This window comes from Sorex fumeus, unplaced genomic scaffold (assembly GCF_029834395.1).
Source record: "Sorex fumeus unplaced genomic scaffold, SorFum_2.1 ptg000002l, whole genome shotgun sequence".
NCBI classification, from domain to species: domain Eukaryota; kingdom Metazoa; phylum Chordata; class Mammalia; order Eulipotyphla; family Soricidae; genus Sorex; species Sorex fumeus.
In genome coordinates this window covers 6,921,010-6,948,309 of record NW_026606059.1, presented here as the reverse complement: position 1 = coordinate 6,948,309, position 27,300 = coordinate 6,921,010, and the positions used below count along the sequence as shown (strand labels likewise).

Genomic DNA, 27,300 nt, shown 5'->3' with positions numbered 1-27,300 from the left:
CCTCCCACAGCCCGGGCAGATGCAGGCGGGAGGCCCCTCCCTGAGGGGGGCAGAGCAGACGCAGGCTGAAGGCCCGGCCCCTGGGGGAGGAGCCGCACGCCGGCCTCGCGGAGAAGCCGGAGGCCCCGTACAGAAAAGGGAGGGAGGCCCCCCACCAGCCCCTTCAGGCTCCGCCTCTTAGGGGAGGAGCCTCCAGTCGGCCAGGCGCCGAAGCAGGGAGAGGCCCCGCCCTGAGGGGAGGAGCTACAGGGCCCCCCGCAGACGCAGGCGGGAGGCCCCGCCCCCGGGGGAGGAGCCGCGCGCCGACCTCGCGGAGAAGCCGGAGGCCCCGCGCAGAAACCGGAGGGAGGCCCCGCCCCTAGAGACCCATCAGGCTCCGCCTCTTAGGGGCGGAGCCTACCGCGGCCCCTTGCAGACGCAGGCGGGAGGCCCCGCCCCGAGGGGAGGAGCCGCGCGCCGGCCTCCAGGAGAAGCCGGAGGCCCCGCGCAGAAACCGGAGGGAGGCCCCGCCCCTAGAGACCCATCAGGCTCCGCCTCTTAGGGGCGGAGCCTCCCGCGGCCCCTTGCGGACGCAGGCGGGAGGCCCCGCCCCGAGGGGAGGAGCCGCGCGCCGGCCTCCAGGAGAAGCCGGAGGCCCCGCGCAGAAACCGGAGCGAGGCCCCGCCCTTTAGGAGTCCCTTTAGGCTCCGCCTCTTAAGGGCGGAACCTCCAGTGGGCCCGGCGCCGAAGCAGGGGGAAGCCCCGCCCTGAAGGGAGGAGCCTCCCGGGGCCCGGCGCAGTCTCAGGCGGGAAGCCCCGCCCCGACGGGGAGGAGCTTCCGTCCGGCCCCGCTCCCCGCGCAGACCCCCAGAACGGAGGCCCCGCCCGTGGGAGGAGCCGCGAGGCCCCGCCCCCGTGACCCCGCCCCCGCGTAACCCGGATACGCACCCACGCTCCCCTTTCACCTCGCGGCCGTCGGCGAGCGTGGAGGCGCGCGGGGGTCCGGGTCCGCGGCGCCCGGGGAGAGCGGGGGGCGCGGCGGGCGGCGGGCGCGGGCGGCGGGCGGGACTCGGGCTTCGGCCGGCGGGCGCCATGGGGCGCGCGGGGCGCGGGGCGCGGGCGCGGGTGTAGCGGCGGCGGGCGCGGGGCGAGCGGGCGGGCGGGCGGGCGGCGCGCGCCATGGCGCCCATGGGCATCCGCCTGTCCCCGCTGGGGGTGGCCGTGTTCTGCCTGCTGGGGCTCGGCGTGCTCTACCACCTCTACTCGGGCTTCCTGGCCGGCCGCTTCGGCCTCTTCGGCCTGGGCGGCGAGGCGGCGGGCGGCGGCGCGGCGGGGCCGGCGGGCGCGGGCGCGGCGGCGGCGGCGGCGGCGGCCGTGGACCTGCGCGAGATGCTGGCCGTGGCCGTGCTGGCGGCCGTGCGCGGCGGCGCCGAGGTGCGGCGCGTCCGCGAGAGCAACGTCCTGCACGAGAAGTCCAAGGGGAAGACGCGCGAGGGCGCCGAGGACAAGATGACCAGCGGCGACGTGCTGTCCAACCGCAAGATGTTCTACCTGCTCAAGACGGCCTTCCCCAGCGTGCAGGTGGGTGCGGGCCGGGGGGCCGCGGGGGACCCTGCGGCCGGGTGCGGGGCACGGGCCCCAGCGTTGCAGGGCTGGGACTGCGGGCCTGCCCCCGTCGGGCCCCGGCCCGGGTGGACCCCCCCCCAGCCCCCGGGGACCCCGCGGCCGGGTGCAGGTAGGTCCCGGCCGGCCCCAGCGTGCAGGGGTGCGGGCACGGGTGGACTCCCCCCGGGACCCCGCGGCCGGGTGCAGGTCTCGGACCCGGGAGTCGGAGGGCCCTGGGCACCGGGCTTGCTTCGGAGTCGCCTTTCTGCCTTCCCGTGGGTCCCGGGCCGGCACCCCCGCTCCCCCGAGTGCATGCATTTGGGGAACCCTTTCTCGGGGCGTGGAAGCCCAGCCAGCCGCAGCATTGTACACACACACACACACACACACACACACACACACACACTTGCCCGGGTCGGGAGTAGGTTGCAGGGAAGGAATCGACATTTTCCCCCGTTAAAAACGTTTATTTTATTTTATTTTTCTGGGGATGGGAGGTGGGTGGGGTACCCAGCTCTGGGACGGCTCCCGGCTCAGTGCTCCGGCCTGCACCCAGGCCTCCTGCACGCGAAGCATGGAGCTGTCTCTCTTCACTCTCTCTCTCTCTCTAGTCCCCGAGTGGACACGTTCTTAAGGACAGTCAGGCGTGTCTTGTCTGATTGTTTTACTTGTGACTGTTAATGCTTGTTTGACTCTTTTGAAGTTCGTGGGCACTTTCTGATGATTCAGGTTTCCTGAACCGCTTTCCCAGTTCCAGAGGAAGAGCTCGGCTGTCGTAGGTCTGGGCTGCTGGATAGAAACATGGGTGCCGGTGGAAGTTTTATTGGTCATTTTAATGAATTATCAACTTATAGAGTGAAATCTAAACCCTGCCTTGTTTGGATCATAGTGGTCTAACCTTTTACTGGTGTGCTTGGGAAAAGTAGAAGAGTATTGCCACTGTAGAACACTGTGTATTGTGTAGCCTCCTTCAGGTCGGCCTTGCTGATTGCTTTGTTTCTTTTCTTGTCCCTCACCTCCCATTCCAACCCCCCCCCCCCTTTTTTTTTTTTGCATCAGGAACACCAGCTTTCATGCTGTGGGTGCGATTTTCCAAAGTCAAGTCAAAGCAGAACATTTCTTTTTCTCTACTCTGCATTGGCATTACAAATATTTATCTTGTATGTGCATCTAAATGTAAGATGTGCTTTAAAAACATCTCACTTCTTTGAATTGCAAGGTCTTAAAGAGTTTGTAGAAGAATCCATGATTTTTATCTTTTTGCAAGAAGTTGAGGTTCTGCCAATAATAGTGGTCATCTATTCTGTGAGTGTGTTCTAGGTGCTCAGATACCACACAGAATTAACTTCATATGGTCACGGTCACGGTCACGGTCCTCCGGTTGTTCATTGATTTGCTTGAGTGGGCCCAGTAACGTCCCATTGTGAGACTTAATTGTTACTGTGTTTGGCATATGAGTACATCACGGGTAACTTGCCAGGCTTTGCCCTGCGGGCGAGATACTCTCGGTAGCTTGCCGGGCTCTCCGAGAGGGGCGGAGGAATCGAACTCCGCCATGCTGGCCATGTTGGCTGCGTGCAAGGCAAACACCTTACCTGCTATGCTATCGCTCCAGCCTAACTTCATATGATTGTCACAAAAACTTGAGGTGAATTTTATTTATGTCCACTTTACAGATGGGAAATCTGACACTCAGGGCACGCAGTTCCTCAATTTCTATGAGTTATCTCAAGTAGCATTTCTCAAACCTGGGGCCATGTGGCCCGCTGAAGCCCCTCAGGACAGCCCAAGAGAGCCATAGGGTGCTAACTAGTAGGACAGGGTCCACAGTTGCAGAAGACCGAGAAATACTCATCTCAAGCTTATTTACTATTTTATAAAGTGACTCAAAACTTCTATCTCGGGGAAAATATTTAATTGCAAAAGTCTAAAAGCATTAATCATGAAATATAGGAAGCAGAGTACAAATGAAAAAAAAATGACAATGTCTTTTTTCGTTGCTGAGTATGTTTGTGTGTGTGTGTGCATGTTTTTACCTCTACCAAGCAGCCTTGGGTAACTTCGATAAGAGTCTGCATTTGTGTTCTCCCTTACTGGCGAAGTGCCAAAGGGAATGCGCTGCATTTTCGGAATTGCAGATGTGGAAGTCTCTGTCCTGGTGGAACAGAGCTGTGCGTGTCTGCGTGTTTACATGTGCTGCTTTAGTGTTCATTTTGGATGGTTGGTTGGGAGGTGGAGGTTATGTTCATTCTCACAGTGTTAAACTGGAGAGTGACCCATGGAGCTGTCTCCCTTTGTCACTGCTAGAAACCAAATGGCGTCACCTAAGTAGAGATTTACATTTAGTGGAACCTCAGTCCGTTGTCTAAGTAGAGACCTAGATGTAGTTCCTCCCCAACCAGTCCCCACAATTCTCCAAAATGATCTTAAATTTCTGGTGGTTTTCAAAGCTTTTAAGTTTTTTGGTAAGAAAAGATCTTATCACACGTAGTGTGTTTTATTTGCTAATTTATTTTTATTTTGGGGCCACACCGGGCACTGTTCAGGGTTTACTCCAGGCTCTGCACTCAGGAATTACTCCTGTGGGGTTCGGGGTACGATATGGATGCCAGGGATCAAACCCAGGTTGGCTGCGTGCAGGGCAAATGCCCTACCCACCGTCCACTTGGTTTACTTTCTTACAGAAAGTTTGTATGACTGAAATCCAATCATGAACGGCTTTGTAATGGTCTCACAGTGGTTCAGTAAAAAAGCTAAAAAAGAAAGAAGAAAGTTTGCATTGAGAAGTTCGTGATGTTTTTGTTTATCTGTGTTCCCTGAGCAAACGGAGAGATGAGAGAAGGTCTCCCTTTCCCCCAGGGCTTCCCTGTCTTAGGGGTAGGGTGCCCAACTCTCCTAGGGGCCTCAGGGTCAGCCTAGAGCCTACCTGCCTAAATAACGTATCATCATCTCAAAATCATAGAAGTGTAAGACAAATCACCTTTAATTTACTATTCACCAATGTTGGATTTGTGTACCCACTTTCTGTATCTCCAGAGTTGCATACAAACTTGATGCGATCGGGGCTGTGGGCGGAAACCTTTGCAGAGGCCCTGGTCTGGGGCAGTGTCTCCTGGCCCAGAGCCCCACGGTATTCCAAGTGGCCACAGGCGAAAATTGCTTCATGGGCGCCACATCATGCGGCCTAACTGGTATGGTAGGACTGGGGGCCCACAGGAGGGGAACGAGGTCAGGAGGCCACAGTTGGGAGAAGGTTGAGAAACCAGGCTGTAGAGAACTACTTTGCTTCCCAAAGAAATCTTACAATGTCTGATTTGATCATGAAGTTGTACGCAGAGGGTAGACTTAGTGTCGTGCATTGGACAGCCAGCCCCCTAGACCAGTGAATTACCAGGCCTAATTTCTTAAATGGTACGCAGGTCGAGAAACCTTATTTTAGGGAAGGGAATGTTGTCCAAACTCAGAGTTGGTACTCTTTTAAAAGAGAAGAGTTTCTACTAGTCTTAGGATGAGTTCTTCCAGATACAAGGAAGAAAGAATCAGATGATGTATATGGAAGAACTGTCTTTAAAAAAGATGAAAATGGGCGCATATGCTGCCTGAGCCCATGTGCTACTTGCGCCCACGTGGCCGAGCACGTGGTTCCCGAGCACATGTGTCGCCCGCATCTCCCCTCTTGAGATGTGTACTTTCATGCTTTCGGGTCTAACTTTACTCTCTCACTCCCTCCCTCCATACCTAAAAATCCTCCAAATAAAATCTATTTACTTCAAAAAAAAAAAAAGATGAAAATAGAAAGATTTAGGGGCTAGCCTGTATGTTAAAGATGCTTGAATTCTAGTTTACTTTTGAGATATAAAAGAAGACCACATTTCCTTGACTTGCCTGCTATATGCTGTTCTGAGAGCTTTTGTCATTTGGCTGTGGATGAGACCAGTAAGAGACTTCGTAAGCATCGAGGCATGAGAGGAGATGAGAACCTGGGTGGGAAAGAGAACACTCGGCTTGTTTCACTATGTAACATTTACTTATTCAGTAAATGACAACTATCCAGTGATGTGCTTTATTGCCAGTATTAATTTACTCTTAATAAGGAGAGATTATTTCGTCCTTTTTTCCAGATCAGTTGAGGCTTAAAAGAGGCTAATTTGCCAGAGGTCGTACAGCCAGAAAAGAATCCTAAACTTTATTCACTTTATGGTCTTAATAGATCTAACATTATTCTTACTCTCTATTTAGAGTGGCGTAGAACATATAATAAAGAATTACCTTAATATACGGTGCTTTGAATGATTGGGAGGGCTCAGAGAAGCTGCTTACAGATTGGGACTTTCTCTGTTGAGGCTATAGTGGTAGAAAAGGTAGCGGGAGGATATGCATTTCCAGAGCGATTTCTCAGTTGACTGCTGTTGCATTTCTGATTTTTCCTTTTGATGATTTGGTGGTGGTAAAGGGGAATAGAGAATAATTAGTATCCAGGGGCAGATGATAAGTGCCATCCTTAGCGTAGGTTATGGTAGAGGTGTGTGTGATAGGACCGAGGGCCATGTTCAGGCCACAGCTGATTTTACGAGTCTGGAGCACTGAAGAAATCTCTAAATTGGAAATAAAGTTTGTGAGTCACCAGCGTTATGATACTAAGTGAAACCATTTGTTCATGGGATTGTTTAGGGAGAGAATATAGTAAGTAAGGGAAGATCAGGGTTTGGATGCAGGGATGATAAGCAGTGAAAATAATCATTGAGAATAATAGCCAGTCTTGTGAAGCACTTACTGTGTGCTCAGCAGTTTTGCCCTTTTGTTTCATTGGGGATAAGTTTATCATTCAATTTCAGAAGGGGAGAATTGCACCTGAGATACTAGATCACTAACTGAGGTAAGTCACATAAATCAAGGTAGAATTGAATTCTGGTAATAAGATTATAGAACACATACTCTTAAAAAAAAAAAAGAAACTTTTTTCCATCAGTGTCCCTGCTTTCTTTCCCACCCACTGCCCAGAGCCCATGCTCTTTTTTTTTTTTTTTTTTTTTTTTTTGTTACACCCAGCGATGCTCGGGTTACTCCTGGCATTATCCTCAGGAATTACTCCTGTCAGTGCTTGGAGAACCATACAGGATGCCAGGAATTGAACCTGGGTCAGCCAACGCCCTACTCAATGTCTCATTGCTCCGGCCCTCAGAGCATATACTCTTTATAATGGTTCTGTCTGTATATCATTGTTGAACTTCATGAGATCTTGCTAGATGGTTTGATCTTGCTAATGGAGGTCAGGAAGCAAAACTGGAAGAGAATGGAAAGACAAGTCTTATAAAAATTGCACATTTAAGGAACACGGGCTGGGCCTCGATCAGAAGGACTTGGGCCCCCAAGCTTGCTACTGAAAGTATCCTGCTCACATGGCAGAGTCTGGCAAACTCTTTGTGGCATATTGAATATGCCAAAAACCAGTAACAATGATGGGTCTCATTCTCCTGACCCTGAAAGAACCTCGAATGTGGCACTTTCTAAAATCTCAGGGCTAGGACGAAGAAGACGTTACTGGTGCCTGCTCGAGGCAGTCGATGAACAACAGGGCGACAGTGATAGCAGTGATAAGGAACATGACTGTGTCGATATATGGGAAAGGTCAATGAATTTGAGGGCTCATGGTTATTACTAAGATGTAACATTGCAATGACATTTTTAAATACTAAATAAAATAGTTTATTTTAGTAAATTCAGAGATGGTAGTTGATAGTAAAAGACATCGGGAATGGTGGGAGTAAGACAAGTATTGTGATGCTTATCCATTTAGAAAACATTAATGAAATGCCTAAAGTGTTAGAGGTTTCCTCTGAGTTATATCCAAAGTTATAGGCCATAGTGAGTTAAGAAAAAGGCAGTGATTGGTACATGGAGGCATTAACCAAAAGCTTTCACCCCATGGTAGCAGTTGTTTTATGATTAGTATTGTCCTTTAGGGTCTTGAATTCCTTGTCAGGGACTGTGAGAGCCAGCGGTGATCAGGGCGGATGGTAGCTTGAGTGAGAAGGTTTATGAGGAAGACAGAAACTACATTGGTGCAGAACAGTTTTAGTGCAGAAGTATTTTATTAGCATCTACTGTGCCGGGCATTGGGAGCACACATCTCCCATCCTGAGCACTCCCTCCAGTGGGCCCTTCTCTATCCCAGCTGCGTTCTTCCACAGCATTTGAGGCAGGCTTCCAACCTGGCCCTTGTCTCTACTGTCCTTGGGTGTTATTTATTTTTTTTATTGCTGTGTCTTTAAGGGTTTTCTAAGTACAGTAACCTGTCATATGAAAGTAGTGATAGTCCAGCTTCTTCTTTTCCATTCTGGATGCCCTTAGTCTCTGTTTTTTTTTTTTTCCTAATTGCTATGGGCAGGGTTTTCAGTACTATATTGAGTAATAGTGGTGAGCATGTACAACCTTGACCTGTGCATGTTCTTAGTGGGAAGGATTTCAATTGGTCTTGTTGAGTAAGATGCTAGCTGTGGGTTTGTGGTAAATGCCTTTAACTGTATTGAGGAAGGTACATTCTATCTCCATTTCATTGAGAGTTTTAATCTTGAATGGATGTTGGGAGTTGTCGAATGCTTTCTCTGCATCTGTTGAAATAATCATGAGATTTTTTTTCCTTTGTATTAATATGCTGCATTATGCCTCTAGACTTTTGTGTATTAAACCATTAAACCATCCTTGCAACTCTGGAATAAATACCATTTAATTTTAATTTAATTTTAATTAAGGCCCTCCCGTTGATCATCGATTTGCTTGAGCGGGCCCAGTAACATTTATTCATGGTATTTTTTTTTTTTTTTGCTTTTTTTGAGTCACACCTGGCGATGCACAGGGGTTACTCCTGGCTCTGCACTCAGGAATCACCCCTGGTGGTGCTCAGGGGACCATATGGGATGCTGGGAATCGAACCTGGGTCGGCCGCGTGCAAGGCAAACGCCCTACCCGCTGTGCTATTGCTCCAGCCCCCATGGTATATGATCTTTTTATATCTTGTTGGCTGAGGATTTATTTGGGATCTTTACATCCATAATCATCAGAAATAACAGGTCTTTTTTTTTTTTTTTTTTTTTTTTTTTTTTTTTTTTTAGTGGTGTGTGTCAGCTTTTGGTTTCATGGTAATTTTTACCTTACAGAAACTCTTTGGGAGGGTGCTTGTTTCTTCAGCTTTCTGGGAAGAATCAGAAGTAGGTCTTTTTTAAAAGGTGTAGAAGTAAATCCACTGTCACAGTCCTCCCGTTGTTCATCAATTTGCTCAAGCAGGCCCAATAACGTCTCCATTGTCACACTTGTTACTGTTTGGCATATTGAATACGTCATGGGGAGCTTGCCAGGCTTTGCCATGCGGGTGAGAGACTCTCGGTAGTTTGCTGGGCTCTCTGAGAGGGGCGGAGGAATCGAATCTGGGTAGGCCAGGTCGGCTGTGTGCAAGGCAGACTCCCTACCTGCTGCGCTGTTGCTCCAACCCGAACACTAGGAAATCCATCTGGGTCCTTACTTTTGTTTTGTGGAAATTTTTGATTAATATTTACAATTTCTTTATAATAATTGATCCATTCTGGAACTGTTTTCTGTTGGTCCAGCCCCAGAAGGTCATTTATTTGTCTCTTGTTCTCTCTCTAGGCAAAAATATTGATCATAAGATGCATCAGTTATCTTAAGACAACATTAACTTTCAACATTACTACAGTAGACCCAGGAACTGCCTTTTATTTTCTGGGTGTCACTTTTTTTGTTTTTGTTTCTGGGTCACAATACAGGCACATAGAAAGAGTCTTCAGTAGAAAGGGAGAAATCGGGAAAAAAGAGCCAACAGAAATTTCAGAGATGAGCCAGAGTGATAGTACAGTGGAGAGGCCATTTGTCTTACACACGGCCCACACCGGTTCAATCCCTGGTACCCTATATGGTCCCGCAAACACCGTCAGTAGTAATTGCTGAGTGCAGAGCCAGTGGTAACTTCTGAGCATCACCAGGTGTGACCCAGAAAGCAAAAAAAAAAAAAAAAAAAAAAAATTGGATATGAAAATTAATTGAATGAAATGAAAAAAAAATACAGTAGAAAATCAACAAAAGAACATGCAGAAGGAAGAACTGAACTTGAGAAACATCATTCTTTAAATTCCTTTAGTTGAGTAAATGGAAAAAAGAATTAAGAATGAGAAAAGTGTGCAAAGGTCTTTACTTTTGAAATAAAATCTAAAGACTTCCGCAGAGAAATGAAATCTCTTAGTTCATCATTTCTAAGACTATTTTTACTAGGACGCCTAAAGATAATTCTGCAAGACAAAAAGACATGAAAGCTTGAAATTTCACTGTTAAAGGGAAAAATATATAGGGTAACTATATAGTAGTGTAACTGTCATGTGAATCACTTAATTGTAATACAAAAGTTAAAAGACGTGTGTTTTAGAAAGCTTATAACAACAAAAACTATTAACGTCTGCATAGCATAAGATTAAAATGTAATGCCAAAAACAAAACTTGGGACAGGAAGTCAAAGAAAGTGAAGTTTTTATATGTGATTATAGTATCAATTTAAAATATACTCTTATATCTAGAGCATATTTTATATCTTGTAACTTCAAAGCGAATTAAATTCTTTTAATCAGAAGACTTTAAAAAAGGTAGAGAAGTAGATAAAGGAGTTAAGACCCATTTATAATGCTCCCTGCAGGAGTCTCACTTCAACTTGAAGACAGAGTTAGAAGGGATGGAAAGCCTGCAAACCTAAAGGCAGAACTGTAACAAGGGGCAAAGGAGGTCATAATCATAAGAAGCATAATCAGTGCATCAGTTCATCAAGAGATTTTAACAGTTACATATAAGCCAGTATTTGAGTGCCAAAATAGTAGATCTGAAGGCCCTTAGTTGTGCAATAATAGTGGAGACTTCCGTATTCCACTTCCACCAATGCATCATGGGGAAGGGGGAAGTGTTTTTTTCTGAAATGTTTTTCACTTTTGTGTTTTTTATTTCTTTTTTGGGGGGGTCACACCCGGCGATGCACAGGGGTTACTCTTGGCTCATGCACTCAGGAATTACTCCTGGAGGTGCTTGGGGGACCATATTGGGAATCGAACCTGGGTCGGCTGCGTGCAAGGCAAACGCCCTACCTGCTGTGCTATTGATCCAGCCCCTTTTGTGTTTTTTCTCAATGCTCAAGTTTTACTCCTGGCTTTGCACCAGGAATTACTCCTGGCAGAGCTTGGGGGATCATATGGGATGCTGGAAATCGAACCCTGGTTGGCCGCATGCAAGGCAAACGCCCTACCCTCTGTACTGTCGCTCTGCTCAGCCTTTTGTGACCTTTTTTTTTAAGGAGCCATTTTTTCTTTCCAGACTTTTAAACTATCATCTATTTTTGATGCAGATAAACACTGAGGAACATGTGGATGCAACTGATCAGGAAGTTATCTCATGGGATCGTAAAATTCCTGAGGACATTCTGAAGGAAGTAACCACCCCCAAAGAGGTACCAGCAGAAAGTGTTACTGTCTGGATTGACCCACTTGATGCTACCCAGGAATATACAGGTAAATTTTAAAATAGATCTCAAATTTTAGATTGCTATTATGTCTCTTAGACCCCAAATGGGACCAGGTGATAGTATGTAGTAGTAGTTATTTTGCTGATCTGAAACAGTCTTTCCAGTTAGGTTTCAAAGCGGACAAAGCTATATATGTGAAGTGTGATAGTTGGACTGGATCAGATACTCTGAACATTTTTAACCTCCCGGAATGCTGTAATATGACATACTTTTATTAGTGATGTGGCTTTTTGCGACTCATTTTTAATGAAGGGCAGATTTTAGTAATAGAAACAACAAAATGGATCATACTGGACACCTGTTTATATACTCATATGTTAAGGTGTGTACATCTGTCACTGGGATTCAAAATTTAGGCGTCCAGAGAGCAAGTGACAAAGCAGAGAATTACTGCATCTGCCCCCCCTCTTTGTGTGTGTGTGTGTGTGTGTGTGTGTGTGTGTTTACGTAGTTGTGGCTTCTCTTCATGCCTTGTTTGTTATGCAGAGATGTTCCTGCTTTTCTCTGTGCTCTTGGTGTATGTGCTAAAGTTGTGGCTTATTTCTTTTTCTCCTAGGTAGTAATGATCCGAATATGGATGCTTCTTTGCAGTGCTTAAGCACTGAACTTGACCCATTATAGATACTCATTGTGGTAACTATTTGGAGAATAGGAGAATACACTATGTGTGTATGTCTAATAGTAACTGAAATTAAAAAAAAATAATATTTTTCAGTAATAGAGAACATAAGTATGGAATACTGAAGGGTTTATTTATATAAAAACGTTTTTCCTAAACTGACAAGCTTCATTTGAAAATAGTGCTCCAATTAATTAGAGCATCCCTTGTACAGGGACTCTACTAAGTAACTTGTTTGGTAAGTTCAGTTCTAAAACTAAATTTTAATTCATGACTAAATATGAGTAGTTAATGTCTGTTTTACAGATGAGGAAACTGAGTTTTAAGTAATGGGATGAGAGAATAGACCAGGTAATTTGTTTATAAACCCAAAATTCAGTTCTTCTCTTAAGTTAGCTCTCATTATTAGGCTTCAGTGATTTGTAATAAGATATTTTATGCACATAAATTTTGTTAGTTGTGTATCATGATCACAATCATCCTGTTGTTCATCGATTGCCTCGAGCAGGTACCAGTAACGTCTCCTTCTTCCTAGCTCTGAGATTTTAAAAGAGCTATAGTCAATGCTCTTTCAGAGTTAGGAGAATGAGACCCATCATTGTTACTGGTATTTGGCATATTGTACTCAACTTCGACACGGGAAGATTGCCAGACTCTGCCGTGTGGGCAGGATACTTACGGTAGCCTGCCAGGTTCTCCAAAGTAAGAACGAGATAGTAAGATGGTAAATATATATATATATATATATATATACTTTTATATACAATTATATGTATATATATATATATACTTTTTTTTCTCTCATAGAGGATCTTCGACAGTATGTTACCACGATGGTGTGTGTTGCAGTAAATGGGAAACCTGTGCTAGGAGTAATCCATAAGCCATTTTCTGAATATACAGGTAAGAAATACCCTAGAATTTTCATGACTTACTAAATCACGGGTGTATACTTGCTGTCCTACGGGAATCTCATCTATAGCACAGTGGTTGTTAAAAGTTAATCCCTTGTCCTCCTTTACCTCTTTACTGAGTACAGTGAGTACGTTATTGTCAGTTCATGTTGTACAAGACCAGACAGCTTCTAAACCTTTAGAGGCTAAGACATTTGAGTACACCCAAGAGCTCTTTGATGTGCTGGGTCTAAAGGCCTCAGCAGCATGTCCGCTGTTTACTCCGTGTCCCGAAGGGGATGAAGCCCAGGAGGTTTGTACCTTTGATATTCTGTGTAGATTTTGAGGTCCAGCAAGGAGTGGTCTTAGCCAGAGTTTTTATCTCACTGTGATAACAGATAGTGACCTAGATGTTGTGATGGAAAAGGATTGCAACCAAACTCAGCTCTTCAGTATGAATGGTAACACTGATCATCTCAGAAATCAAGATCGTCCTTGTATTGTCCTGAATGTGTTATGAGCTCCCTGAGACTCTTGCGTCACAACTATTTTTTTTTAAAAAAAAACCTTAAACAAGTAGTTTATAAAGTTGTTCATAGTCAGTTATTTTGGGCATTTACTGTCCAGTACCAATTTCTCCACCACTGTGACCTTCCTTCCGCCATTGTCCCCAGTTTCCCGCCCACCTCTCAAGACTGCCCCTTGGAAACACAAAATAATTCAGTGTTCATTGTTCGTTACAACAAAATAGTAGTGGAATTATCATAAATAGTTCAGTAAAAGAAAATTTGTGGAAATTGTTATATATCACAGTGGAGTTATTAAAATCATCATGGATTTACCGAGCTTTTCATTGCTAGCTGAGCCTTCGTCTGTGTTTTGCTCATTGAGCTTAGTTGGCTTCTATACTGGTTTCCTGTCTCATTTGCTGTCCTCCTACTGGGCTTTCAGTATTGTAGAATTTGGAAATGTCAGAGCTCCAGGACCTGTAGAACTAGGATGATTTTGGCCTGCCCCCACCTCTCAATGAGGCCCTAGCGTTTTCCACCTGGAGACCAGTGTACCTGGGAGTGGCTTCAGCTTGGTGTCTCTTCTTAGATTGATTGTGAAGTAGTGAAACTGTCACAATTGTGTGGTGGTGTCTGTGGAGTGTGGGTGTGGCTGCTGGCTTTGGCAGGGGTGGGGACTCAGCCTGTTCTCTTCCCACGGGGAGGGACCCAGAGTTTTCTGCCTGAAGACCAGTGTACCCACGAGTAGGCTTGGTTTGGCTTGGCATCTCATCCGACATTAGGCGTGAAGCTGGCATCTGCTTGCTTCTACAATTTTATGCAGTCTTGTTGGTTAACTTTCTCGAGACCGCAGGACAAATCCTTGAGAGTTGTATTGGGAGTGAGACTACGGAAGAGCGTACCACAGAGCTTCCCACTCAGCTCAGGAATGATGGTGCCCCAAAACCTGCCAGTGCTACTGAATACAAGGGTGGTATTTTGGCACCAGGACAATGTGCTGGCTCGGCTCACAGAGTTACTGTCCTAGTCTAGGTGATGGCCACAGGTAATTAACGACACCATGAGTTGTCATGGTGGAGAAATTGAGGAAAGCAATAGCATAATTGATACTGCTGATATCCTGAAGGGAGTTGTCGTAATTATAATCTTAGCTATAATTTTAACTGCCCTCCAAATCAGGGGCCAAGGGCTCCGTGTCACCCCATGTCTCCACTGTTCTCCGAGATGATGAACTCCGTGATGATGTGAGCATCCACTTTGCAGGTGTCTGAAATGAGCCCCGATAACAGATATAGTGAGTTCATTCACGTGCATGCCTGGTAGTTTTTTAGGGTTGCCATTAAAAAAATAGCCCACAGACTAGGTTTTTAACAAATAGGTAATTTTTTCATGATTTAGAAAGTGGAAAGTATGGGGTGATGGTGGCAGAGTGGTGTTTGCTGAAACTGTAAGGGAAAGTCCTTTCAGCTTTTTCTTTTAGCTTCTCATACTTGCACAACAATCCTTGATGTTCCTTGGCTTACAGATACGTCACACTCATCTCTGCCTCTGTGATTATATGGTTTGCTCCTTGTATGACTGCCTGACCTAGTTGGGCATTTGCCTTGCACGCAGCCGACCTGGCCTGCCCGAGTTTGATTGTTCTGCCCCTCTCGGAGAGCCTGGCAAGCTACCGAGAGTATCTCGCCCGCACGGGAAAGCCTGGCAAGCTCCCCGTGATGTATTCGTATTCGTAAGCACAGTAACAAGAAGTCTCACAATGGCGACGTTACTGGGCCCGCTCAAGCAAATCGATGAACGGGAGGACAGTGCCAGAGCTACAGTTAGAGTATATTAACGTGACTGTTAATACAATCCTACTCAGACATGAGCTCATTTTAACTAAGGACATCTCTGGTCTTATTTTGAAACAAGCAGATCTTGAACTTGCAAGAATAAGTGTGTATTTTTTTGGAGGGGTGAATTGTAGTTCAGAAACCTGTAATTGTTTAGAACTTTAGAATGTTAACATTTGGAGCTAAGGTCTTTGCATGTGCAGTTGAGGCAGTTACCAGCATGAGCAGCATGGAGAGACAGTACAGGAGGTCAGGCGCTGGCTTCCAGGTGTTGATCCGTCCGATCCCCTGGACCACTTAGATCTGAGTACCGAGGCACTGGGGATAAAGCAAATAGGAAGGAGAGTGTGGAGATTGGGGTGACACATCCATTCTGCTGAAGAATGCTAGCAGAACCCTGTCAAGATCTTGAATTAGGACTTAGCGGTTCCATACCAAGAAAATGAATTTCTCTTTCTGAGATTGGAGTACTTGGTTCTAGTGAGCAAATCCCCGGAACGTGTGTCTATCCACACAGTACTGTCATTGACTCTGGCCTTTTCTCTCGTCTCAGTGGCGTGGCTAACCCTGCATGAAGAGCCTGTGTGTCAACTGGAGAAAAATTGTGACGAGCTTAATTTTTGACTGCTTTTACTTGATTTAATTTGCCTGATAATCTTGTATGTTAGATTGTAGCTTCTTTTAGATCAGCAAACCATATTTGAACGCTTATGCATTTCAAGGAAATCTACTTTATATCGACTTTTATATCTTTTCATAATTCAGGTATTTTAGTTTTCAAAGTAGACAGCTTATTAGTTACAGTAGATTTATGTCATTACTGTGGCAATGTGCCTTTTGTTATGCAGTTGCTTCATGGTTTCTGGCTGCTTTTTTTATTTTTTTGCTTCACACCCGGTGATGCTCAGGGATTACTCCTGGCTCTACACTCAGGAATTACTCCTGGTGGCGCTCAGGGGACCATATGGGATGCTGGGAACCGAACCCGGGTCAGCCATGTGCAAGGCAAATGCCCTACCCACTGTGCTATCGCTCCAGCCCCTTCTGGCTGCCTTTCACGTATTTCCTTCAATCTTTGCGGAATTTGTTGGGGAGTAGCTTGAGATGCTTACTTATGCAACTGTAATATCCACCACTTGTTTTGTTTTGATTTTTGCTTTTTGGGTCACACCAAGTGATGCTCAGGGCTTACTCCTGGCTCTGCACTCAAGAATTACTCCTGGCGTTGGCTTGGGGGATCATATGGGATGCCAGATTGAACCATGTGCAAGGCAAATGCCCTACTCGCTGTACTATGCTCTGGCCACTGTTTTGCACCACTGTATTGTACTGCATAATTAGCACCTCTTTTAGTTTCAGTTTGTTTATTTTTCCTAGCATCAGTGGCTGCGATGGCTCCCAGGCATGCAGACCACTCACACGGACAGCTTTGTCCTGCTAAAATGACAGTTGCTCTGTTCTGCTGGTCTGGGGCGGGCATTTCCACCCCTGCAGGGGATCAAAGGGATCAAAGGGATCGAGATGGAGGCTTTTCCCAGTGAAGGTTTGACACACAAGTCGCATCCGTTGCTTCTGTTTCTGTTCCAGTGATAACATGCAGCTGGAGCCTTTGAAATGTCTTTTAGTGCCATCCAAATTAAATTCAGGTATTCTGCCTCTGAGAGGAAAGGGGGAAATTGGATACAAGAGTATAATTTAGAAAACTCTTATAGTTTATGAAGGAAGGTCACAATTATTTTCATTTGATATAATAGTAAGTAACACATTTGATAAAATAAGACTCAGAAATTCCTCAGGGTCATACAGATAAATCGGAGAATCAGCTGAGGAGATTATAGACAAAACTATCACCAGTTTCATAATAATAACTTCATGATTTTTAACATAATGTTTTGTCTAAATTTTGCTGTCTGCTGCTCTGTTAAATCATTTGAAACTCTGTGTAACTCTGTCAAGAACAATGTTTATGTGTGTGTGTGTGTATATATATATTATACTTGTTTTTTTCCAAATGAGTAAAACAGCAACTCATACTATAGAAACTATACAGTTCATAAGTTGCTGCAAGTTTTAATGACTTTGTGATAATGTCATATTTATTTCTGCCTCAAAATAACAGGAAAATATGCAGGAATTGCAGTGACTTTTTTTTTAATAAAAAGAGAAATAGCCTATGGGGTTAAATACGGAGATCCAGTTTTTGAAAGCTCTCTTACTCTTTTGAAAACATCCCTCATTACCTTTCTGTGTTAAGATTTATTTAGCACGGTAGCACGATTTGCACGAGTGGGCCCAGTAACGTCTCCATCGTGAGACTTGTTACTGTGTCTGGCATATCGAATATGTTGTTACTGTGTTTGGCATATTGAATATATCACGGGTAGCTTGCGAGGCTTTGCTGTGTGGGCGAGATACTCTCGGCATCTTGTGGGTCTCTCAGAGGGGTGGAGGAATCAAACCCGGCTCTGCAAGGCAAACGCCCTACCCTGTGCTATCTCTGTTTATTTAACTGCACATATGTATCTTTTGTTTGCAGTGGTTAAATAAGGTCTTTAACATTCTCATCTGATAAGACTGGAAGGATGGTGTGGTTCAGTGACTTTATGACGCTATTCAGGACCTTATCTATTTCTTTTATTATGGGACTTTTATTTTTGGCATGTTCACAATGATGGATGCTTTCAGTTACTGGGGCTCCTCCTTAGGAATGCAAGAAGAAATGGGAAAAAGAGGGACAAAAGCTTTATCCCTTATATTCTTAGTGTAAGAAAGAGTAACTTTGAGGTTCTCTGCTTCATTGTATTGGCCAAATGTTTATGTAGTACCTTAGCTGCAAATAGAATTGATTCCAAAGAGAATTACAATTGTAATAAATTAAAAAAAAAAAACACTGCCCTCCTGTTGTTCACCAATTTGCTCGAGGGGGCCCAGTCAACGTCTCCATTGTGAAACTTGCTGTTACTGTGTTTGGCATATGGAATACGTCATGGGGAGCTTGCCAGGCTCTGCCGTGCGGGCGAGATACTCTCGGTAGCTTGCCGGGCTCTCTGAGAGGGGCGGAGGAATCGAACCCGGGCCGGCCGGGCTGGCTGCACTCAAGGCAAACGCCCTACCGCTGTCATAATGCAGAGAAAATTAATATCAGATATGCAACAGTCATCAATTTTGTGCCTTGGTTTCCATACTGCTCAGCTAAGTGGGCAGAATAGGTTAATGAAGTGCTTGTCCAAAAGAAATCTTTATTCCACAAAAATTTGTATCCCCCTCCCCTGAAATAGGGAAGCTATACTCTTTAATAAAAAGAATAAGGTCTGAGCAGTGAGAATCGGCCTTGCTGTGCAAGGAGTCGCCCTTACTAATAAAGACAAAGCTAGGTTGTATACAAAAAAAAATTGAGTTTGTGATAGAATGTCCCATTCTTTGATAGATGCGGGTAACTTCAGGGGAAAGCGTTAATACGAGGTATTTGGTAGTCAGCATTCCAAAACAAGTATTGAGCTCTTTATTAGGTTTATCTTGACTTTCAGTTCTTGAAGGTCATTTGATTTGTGCTCTTTGGATTGCTTTTTCTTACAAATTTATAGACTGTGTTGAAATTGGTGATATATGTTTGCCAGAATTTAACTGCATTTTACTGTCATGGAAGTGAATGTTACAGTTTTGAGCAGCAGTTAGAGCAAAACTAATTAATTCATTGTGTTTGAAATTTTAGAAGCCGAGATACTTGAGTAGAATTTTAGGGTAGTAATGAATAAAGGTTTGAATAAGTGTAGTGTATCTCTTCAGTGGAAATTCAAAGTATTTAAAAATGAATAAAGTCTGAACTCTTGTGTAGTAGAATACTATCCCTTTTATTTCCTACTGGACTTTGTAATAAAATGTTAGCTGCTTTTTACCTATCACTACTATTGCAGCATTATCAATCATGTATATACTTACACACCTTATGGTATTTTTTTTAAGATGCATGAATTATTTTGTTCATGTAAATGTTGTCACATGTATTGAATTTTCATAACATGAACTGTATATTGATATTAGGACTGACAACTAAAATTCCCTGGTGCTATTGTTAACTTTTTTATACAACACTGACCCCTAGAGCTAGAACACTGTGTGACTTCTCTTTTGGTAAAGGTAAAGGTAAAGGTAAAGGCCCTCCCGTTGATCGTCGATTTGCTCGAGCGGGCCCAGTAACGTCTCCATTGGAGACTTTGTTGTTACTGTGTCTGGCATATCGAATACTCTCGGTAGCTTGCCGGGCTCTCCGAGACGGGCGGAGGAATCGAACTCGGGTCGGCCATGTTGGCCGCTTGTAAGGCGAACACCCTACCCGCTGTGCTATCGCTCCCCCCGAGGTGGGATCCCGAGGCCTCTCTCTCTTGGTAAGACTAGAAAAATTCTTCGTAATCTCAAACACAATTGCAGTGAAATTCTGGATGTAACAGTTTAGTATTCTTTGAAGAAATTGCAAGGATCATGACATTTTGTTTTTATACTTAAGTATCCATCTTTAAAAGTGATATTTCTACAAAGAAACAGTACTGTTAATTAATATTAACAATCATTATCTAATGGATCCGTTATAGTACTTTACTCAGCTGTCTCTGACTTGGTTTTTACACTAGTGTTTCTCTAAACCAAGGTCCAGTAAAGTGAAAAGCATTTCTCATGTCTTAAACGTTCCTTACAGACAGAGCTTATCACCGTTTTTCATATCTGAGTCAGCCGTGGTTCTCATTCCTACTTTCATCCCCTCAACTAACCAGCCTTAGTTCTGTTGTCAGTGCTCCCTATTTTATTTTTGTATTTTGCTTGTGTCCTTAGATTGTACTTGTGGGTAAAATCATAAAGTACTTGTCTTTATCCTTCTGTCTTATTTCACTTTGCATCATACTCTCAAGTTCTTCCCATTTGCTGTGAATGGCACAATCTCATCTTAAAAAATCCTTTTTTTTTTTTTTGCATGTGATCGGTTTTGTTAGTTACACTGTCAAATTTTGTTTACCGAAGTTAATTTTATTTTTTTATGTCTGAAAACTTTATTCATAAATCCTGTGATCTTAGACATGGTAATTTTCAAAGTTGTCCATAAACAGGTGTTCTGGGCATTCAGTGTTCCAGCACCCGTCCTGCCACCTGTGTGACCTTCCCTCCACCAGTGACTCCAGTTTCCCACTCACTCCCCAGACCTGCCATCTTGGCAGGCATAAAATAATTCACTTTATACTGCTGGGTACAACATGTATCTTAGTGATGTCATGAAAGTCATTGAGCATTTACTGAGTTATTTAATACCAGTTGAACGTTCTAACTGTTTTTGCTCATTGAGCTACTTAGCTTTCCTGTCTGATTTATTGAGCTCCTACTGGGCTGTCAGTACTGAGAAATGAGGAGGTGTCACAGGGCCGTGTGTGCAGCCGTGGAACTGGCACCGCTCAGCAGCCCCGAGTGTCTTTGAGATTAATTGAGGAGCTGTGAGGCTGGGCCGTTCATCTGCCAGAGGAAGCCGAGTGTCGGTGGGCCAAGGTTCCAGGGACCTCAGCTTGGAGACTGAGCTTACCTGGGATAATTCCATGGGGACGAGGGCAGTTCCACTTGCCCCGTTTGTAGTTAAATCATGTTCTATTGTTTTTTGTTTTTGCTTTTGTTTTTTCTTGGGGTCACACCCGGCGATGCTCAGAGGTTACTCCTGGCTCTGGGGGACCCTATGGGATGTGGGGATTGAACCCAGGTTGGTCTCATGCAAGGCAAACGCCCTCCCCGCTGTACTATCCCTCTGGCCCAATTCATATTCCTTTGTATTGACATACCACGTCTTTATCTAGTCATCTGTGGAGGGGAAGCGTTTAGAGTGCCTCTGGTGTATTTCACTGTCCTAAGGAATGCTATGATTAGCGTGGATGTAACTGTATTTTTTTTAAAAAAACCTTTTTTTTTTTTTTTCAAATTTTCAGATTGATGCCCAAAAGTGGGATTGCTACATCATACAGTAGCTTTAGGTTCAGTTGTTGATGAAACTCAAGTAGTGTTTTGCAGAATGGCTGTACCAGTTTGAATTCCTAGTCAAGAATTATTTTGTTGTTGTTCTAACACATAATTTTCTTAATTTAAATTTGTAGCAAAATTATATTTCATTTAAAAAAGTGGGCTGGAGTGACAGCACAGCCGTAGGGTGTTTGCCTTACAAGCGGCCAACATGGCCGACCCGAGTTCGATTCCTCCGCCCCTCTCGGAGAGCCCGGCAAGCTACCGAGAGTATCTCGCCCGCACGGCAGAGCCTGGCAAGCTCCCCGTGACGTATTCGATATGCCAGACACAGTAACAACAAAGTCTCCAATGGAGACGTTACTGGGCCCGCTCGAGCAAATTGATGAACAACGGGAGGAACATGACCGTGAAATTTAATTGAATTAATAATTATTAATTTAATTTAATTAATATTAATTAAATTAAATTTAAAATACTAAATTTTCTTAATTTAAAACAACCTTCGTCTCCTTTTCCCCGTTTGAAGAGATCACCAGGTAGTTTATGAATGTCCTATTTTGGGGGTTTTCTTGATTATTTTCTCAGGGAGTCATTTGTTTATTTTTGCCTTTTTTCCCTTTAAAGTACAAATTAGTTCTGGTCGGATTAAGATGAAATACATTTTGTCAAGACTGCCATGTAGGTATTCTCCATGTTTTTCTCCCGAACCACATTGCTTAACATAGTGACCCATCTCAAGATGTGAGATGGCTAGGTGCTCGTGACAGATCTTTCAGTTTAAGGTTGTTGGATTCTTTTGCTACCAGCAGTTCATCTGGAGGGAGAATTAAGTACCACTTGAGTATCAGGTGTGATTTAACCTGTCACATAGTAGTTTTAAGATGTCCAAGGTGTGAAAGGGGATTTTCGAATGCTCGTGTGTTCTTTTCATTTGTTTTTGGGTGCGGGGGGGGGGTTCAGCCGGGGCTTCAGCGCCCTGTGACTCCTGCCCTACCCGTCGGTCCCCATCCTGTGCCTCTCATCCTGTTTGTTTTGATGCCTGTGATGGCTGTCACTCTCCCAAAGAGAAGCTTCCCTGTGAGCTGGGCTATTTATCCTGAAATTTCAGCTACTCCCCATGTGTACTAGATAGTTATTAGTTCTTTCGCTTTACCATTTTCTAAGATGGAGTTAGAGTAAACCACCGATGTTACTGTATGTGGGAACAGCAGGCTTTCCCCCTTTATTTAAATAAAGAAAATCCTTGTGATCACATGAATTTCCTAGAAATCACTTGATCGCTTGATCACTTGACATCCCTTATTCATCGATTTGTTCGAGCGGGTGCCAGTAACGTCTCCATTCATCCCTGTTGCATGCTACTGTAGCCCAATGGCATCTGCTCGTTCTAGGAACATGAAGAGCCTCAAACCGATCATTCATGATCTTGATGAAGAAGTGTGACCATCTTGTAGGTGGGCGGCCACGCGGTCTTTTGACGTCCCGTGGAATCCAGTTGGTAACGGCTCTAGTCCAGCGGTCATCTCCAAATCTCACTACGTGTCCAGCCCATCTGATTTTTGACGCCTTGGCAAACGAGACAGCGTCCCTGATTCTTGATCGTCGATGGATGTCGGAACTACGGATTCTTTCTCTCGTTTGAGTGAAACGTGATACTCCAAGCATAGCTCTTTCGATTCCTCTTTGGGAGACTTGAACAGCATTCTCATCCTGTTTTTGTAGGGCCCAGGTCTCTGAGGCGTATGTGGAGAACAGTGGAATGGAAGAGATGTGCCCGGAGCCGGAGGTTCTTCGTCCTCTTAGCTATTTCTTCGACGTTCTTGAAGGCGTTCCAAGCCGCTCTCTTCCTCCTGCGCAGCTCGGGTGCCAGGTCATTTGTCATGTTGACCTCTCGACCTAGGTACACATAGCTGTTGCGTTTGGAGATGGTCGTTCCGCTGAGAGCGAATGGGGCGTCAGGAACGAGACCGTTTCTCATAAACATTGTCTTTGTGAGATTCAGCTCTAGTTTGACCTTTCCACACTCGTGGTGGAAGTCGGCCAGCGTTTGTGCCACTCATTCCTAGAAATACCATGTGAAAAATCAGCTTTGAACTCAGGTCGTCTCTTTAATGTGTTCCCTTTGTCGCGTGCTTTGCTTGGCTGAGGTGGTTGTGTGGGAGCGAGCCCAGGTCAGCATCTGTTGCCGACCAACAGGCAGGTCAGCGGCTGTCGGAGTCGGGAGTGAGCCCGGGCTCACACTTGGTGAGTGTGTGTTCCTGAGCCTCATCTTGCCTCCTCGTCGCCCACCTTTACTGAGCCCTCAGTAGCAGCCTTTTTCCTCACATATGGTTTCTAATCATGCTTCAGGGACATTAAATTAGCTTATTTGCCTCCTTCGTGACCACCTTTCCTTTTTAATCATTTGTTTGTGGACATTGATCTTTCTGCTCTGTTGTTGAGCTCCCGGCAGGCTTCAGGGTTTTCCTGGCTGTGTGGAGCTGTCATGGCAATCCGTATCTTGGTCTTCCGGGCATTCACTGGATTTGTCTCTGAATTTCTTCCTTCTTAGGAGACAGCCGTCTTTGATGTCAGGACCCAGTCTAAATCAGTCTGACCTCCACTTTATTTAACATCTCCAAAGATCATTACATTCTATGTTATGGAAGGATGTGAATTAGGATAGGAGATTATTCAGTTGTCTCTGTGCCCCTTTCTCTTGGCTAACTAGTGACATCTTTTGACCAATATGGTATCTATGTGTGGGCAAACAGATCTTGCTGGCAAAAGCTGTGAATCTGAATTTCTTTTTTTTTTTTTTTTAATGTGATTTGGTCTTTTTGCCTATAGGGCTGTATAACTTTCATCTTTGAAGTTTAATAATAAAACTGTATTATATCTTAGATTGAGAATTGACTTTCTGGGTAAATGTTCCCATGATTTATATCTAAGGGAGGACATTTTAATTTTAATTTCTCTATCGGGGACATTGGCTTGAGTCATAATGGTAAAGTTTAGTTCTTTATTTTGTTTATTTTGGTGAGACTCAGATATAAATCGACTCTTACCGGCTTCCATATCCGTTATTTTCTGGAACTTTTTAGCCTTGTTTTCACTGAAATTTTTGTTTTTTCCTTTCTTTGCCGTGCTTTTGGACAAGTCCTTTACAAGCCCTTGCATGTCAGAAGATGTAGTGCGAACATGTCAGTGCTTTTGACTCCCCTCCACCCCCGCCCCCCACCCCGTGCCGTTTTCCTTCCCTGTGCTGAGTTGCCATTTCATTTCTTTTGTTCGCCGTCTGTGGAGTACGTGGTCCTGTTTGGGGGTGTTCTTGCTGCTTTACTGTTGAAGTTTTCTTTCTGTTTTTGTGGTTTGCTTTTATTCTCCCGTTTCTGATGACAGAAGTTGGGACGATTCTCAGGACAGTTTCTGTCGTTTAAGGAAGAGATTCTCTTTATTCTTAGGTACCTTTTCTTTTTTGTGTTTATTTTTTTCTTCTGTTTCATGCTGTCTTTCTTTGGTGGGACCCTTTTCTTCAACCCTTTCCTGCCCTTTCCCTCTGTTTCTTGCCTTCCAGATTGTCTCTCTATTGAAGAGATATCCCAAAAGATGTCACGTATCGCGTGGTTTGTTCTTGACGTTACACGTTTGGTTCCTCAAGATCTCCTTTCTCCCTGCTCGTCTCTCACTGCTCTGCTCCTTCATTTCAGCACCACCTTCCATAATTCTCTTTTTAGATGGCGCCTTTTCTTGCTGATGTTCTGTGCCTTCTGCAGCTGCCAAGAGGCCCCACTTGGTTGCACTTGTCCGAACACTGGCTGTTGCAGCCCTTCTCTGGCTGATCTTTGGTGTTTTTCTCCCATCTTTCTCATAAATGCGTATGCTAATAGCTATTCTCTGCGCCTTCTTTCGGCATTAAGAGCTTTGTATTTCTTTCCTTGTTTGCTATTGGTGATTTTTAGAAGTGTGGTAAGGCTCCGTGAGCCTGCCATCGCCCTTGGGGAATGCAGAGACCCATTCCTTTAATTCTTCTGATTTTTTTTTTTTCTGCAGCCAGAATAAGTGGTAATGCAGCTGCTTTCACTGCTAGCCATGGGGGACTGTATTTTATGCCATGGTGAGTGCCTGATAGAGCAACAATCTAATTGGGAAAATTTCGAGCAAGTTTGTTTTCTTGTATGGTTTGGTAGTCAGTGAAGAAAAGTTTCTAATCAGGAAAATATTCCATGCCGTCTCTGGGATCTCTTCACCTCCTTTAAAAAACCCGTTCTTACTTTGAAATTTGGAGCATTTTCTCTTTTCCATCTCTGGTGCAATAGATTTGTAAACCCAACTTACTTGCTGCTTTGACTGTTGCATGTTTGCCAAGCACCTTAGGAGACTGAGTTAACATGCAAGTCGTGGAAACCAGGAGTATATGAAAGAAAGAGGTAGTGTGGTAGAAAGATTGGTCTTAAAAATTTGTATTATTCAAGGTTTATTAGTTACGCTCCTAGCCTGTGTCGGGTTGGGAGCAGCAGGAATGCACCGTTGAGATCGCGGAGCAGCGTGTGGGATGTTTGCAGGGTCTGCTCTGAGGACCCCGCTTGGAGGGAGGCGAGGAAGTAGAGAGTCGAGGGAATCGGACAGCTGCGGTGCCAGGTCACCACTCTCGGAAGGGCTCTCAGGCCGCATGGAAGGTTAACGCTCTGGTCTCCAGCCGGACAGAGTCTCGTACTTCTGAAACAAACATAACCATTTTAATGTGAAAATTAGTCTTGTGCTCTAAAAAAAAAGTTTTCTGTTTCAGAAATCAAGGCAAGTACTTTCGTGGTCAAGAGGATCATTAATGTTTTTTTAAAAAATTGTTATGTCACTGTTAGTGCTTTGAGCTTGGTTTTCCGACGTCCAGTGCTGTTTAACGGCTGTTGTGCTTGCTTTCAGCATGGGCGATGGTCGACGGTGGCTCCAACGTGAAGGCCCGTGCTGCCTACAACGAGAAGACCCCCAGGATCGTTGTGTCTCGCTCGCATTCGGGAATGGTCAAACAGGTTGCTCTGCAGACCTTCGGAAACCAGACCACAATTATTCCAGCTGGCGGTGCTGGTACGTTCCTGCTCCCCCTGATACCTCGCAGACATGTCTAGCGTAGGCAGGACTCGGGCCAGGGAGCACCCCACATTTGGTGGAGAAGGAGGGTGGACAGGTGCGCCGTCCGCTTTGGTTGTCTCCGCGCTTCAGCCTCACGTGCCTTCTGAGAACCAGTATCACAGTAGGGGTACTGCTCCGTAAGTGCTACAGAAGGCATCAGCCCATCAGTGGCATACCGGTAGGGTTCTCTATATTATCTGATTTCACAATAATTGTTTTTAAAATATAACTGTAGCAGCGTCAGGGAAAAGAGTAACAACATTAAGAAGCTCCACATAGTAGATAGAGGGTTGTGGAATCATTTTAATACGTTGTCACTTGTTGGCACCTGTAAATACCTCACTTTGCACGTCTGAGTCCAGCCAGAGACGATGGTCACTCAAGTATATTTTGTTCTCTAGTGGTAAGTATTTTTGACCTGTACACATACAGTACCTGTTGCCTGCTATTTTATTTTTGACCACTCTGTAAAATAAAAATTTAGAAAAACTAGAACTAGGCGCCGGAGAGATAGTACAGTGACTAAGGCACTTACCTGCACTTGGCTGACATGGGTTCCGTCCCAGCACCACGTGGTCTCCCAGTCCCGGCCACTAAATATTCAAGTGAAGCATGTACGCCCTGAGCACTAAAACAGTGTGCTACACCAAAACAATGGGTGGAAGCCATTCCTGGATCCAGCTCGTGGGCTATTTGCCACCTTGTTTTGAAGTCCTAAGACAAGTATTTTAATTCAAATAAATAGCAAATTAGGGTTTAAAAAAATTGAGTTAATTAAAAGTCCTTTTATATAGTTGCAAAGAGAAAAGAAATGCTTAAACATACTCAAATTACAAGTATCTTCCTTTTTTTCCCTTTATTTGTTTTTTGCTTGGGGCTCTCCTCTGATGGTGCTCAGGGACTACTCCTGGCTCTGGTGCTCAGATCTGTCCCAGTGCTCAGGACTGTGTGCTGCTAGTGATAGAACTGACAACCCAGCCTGTAAAGCACTTGCTTAGTCTTTTGCGTTATCTTGTGGCTCTATATCTATTTTTCTTAATATAACTTGCTTATTTTCTCACAGATTCTGTTAGGATGGTCACAAAGTAATGCCAGAATAACCCAGGGAAATGAGAGGACCAGAATCTAGCCCTAGTTTCCTCTGTGTTTATTCTTTTACTCTGTAGATTTTGCCTCATTATAATAATAG

At 44.8% G+C, this 27,300-nt stretch overlaps 1 protein-coding gene across 1 annotated transcript in view; it reads left to right on the top strand.

The window, feature by feature from the left end:
• Window positions 1-1,129: 1,129 nt before the first annotated feature.
• The window catches only part of BPNT2 (3'(2'), 5'-bisphosphate nucleotidase 2), a 28,710-nt gene continuing 2,539 nt past the window's right edge, over window positions 1,130-27,300 (top strand). The window contains exons 1-4 of the mRNA XM_056134848.1: window positions 1,130-1,560; window positions 10,979-11,141; window positions 12,582-12,677; window positions 25,905-26,066. Of these exons, the coding sequence (XP_055990823.1) occupies window positions 1,159-1,560; window positions 10,979-11,141; window positions 12,582-12,677; window positions 25,905-26,066 (823 nt within the window). The 5' untranslated portion in view covers window positions 1,130-1,158. The remainder of the gene's footprint in view (window positions 1,561-10,978; window positions 11,142-12,581; window positions 12,678-25,904; window positions 26,067-27,300) is intronic.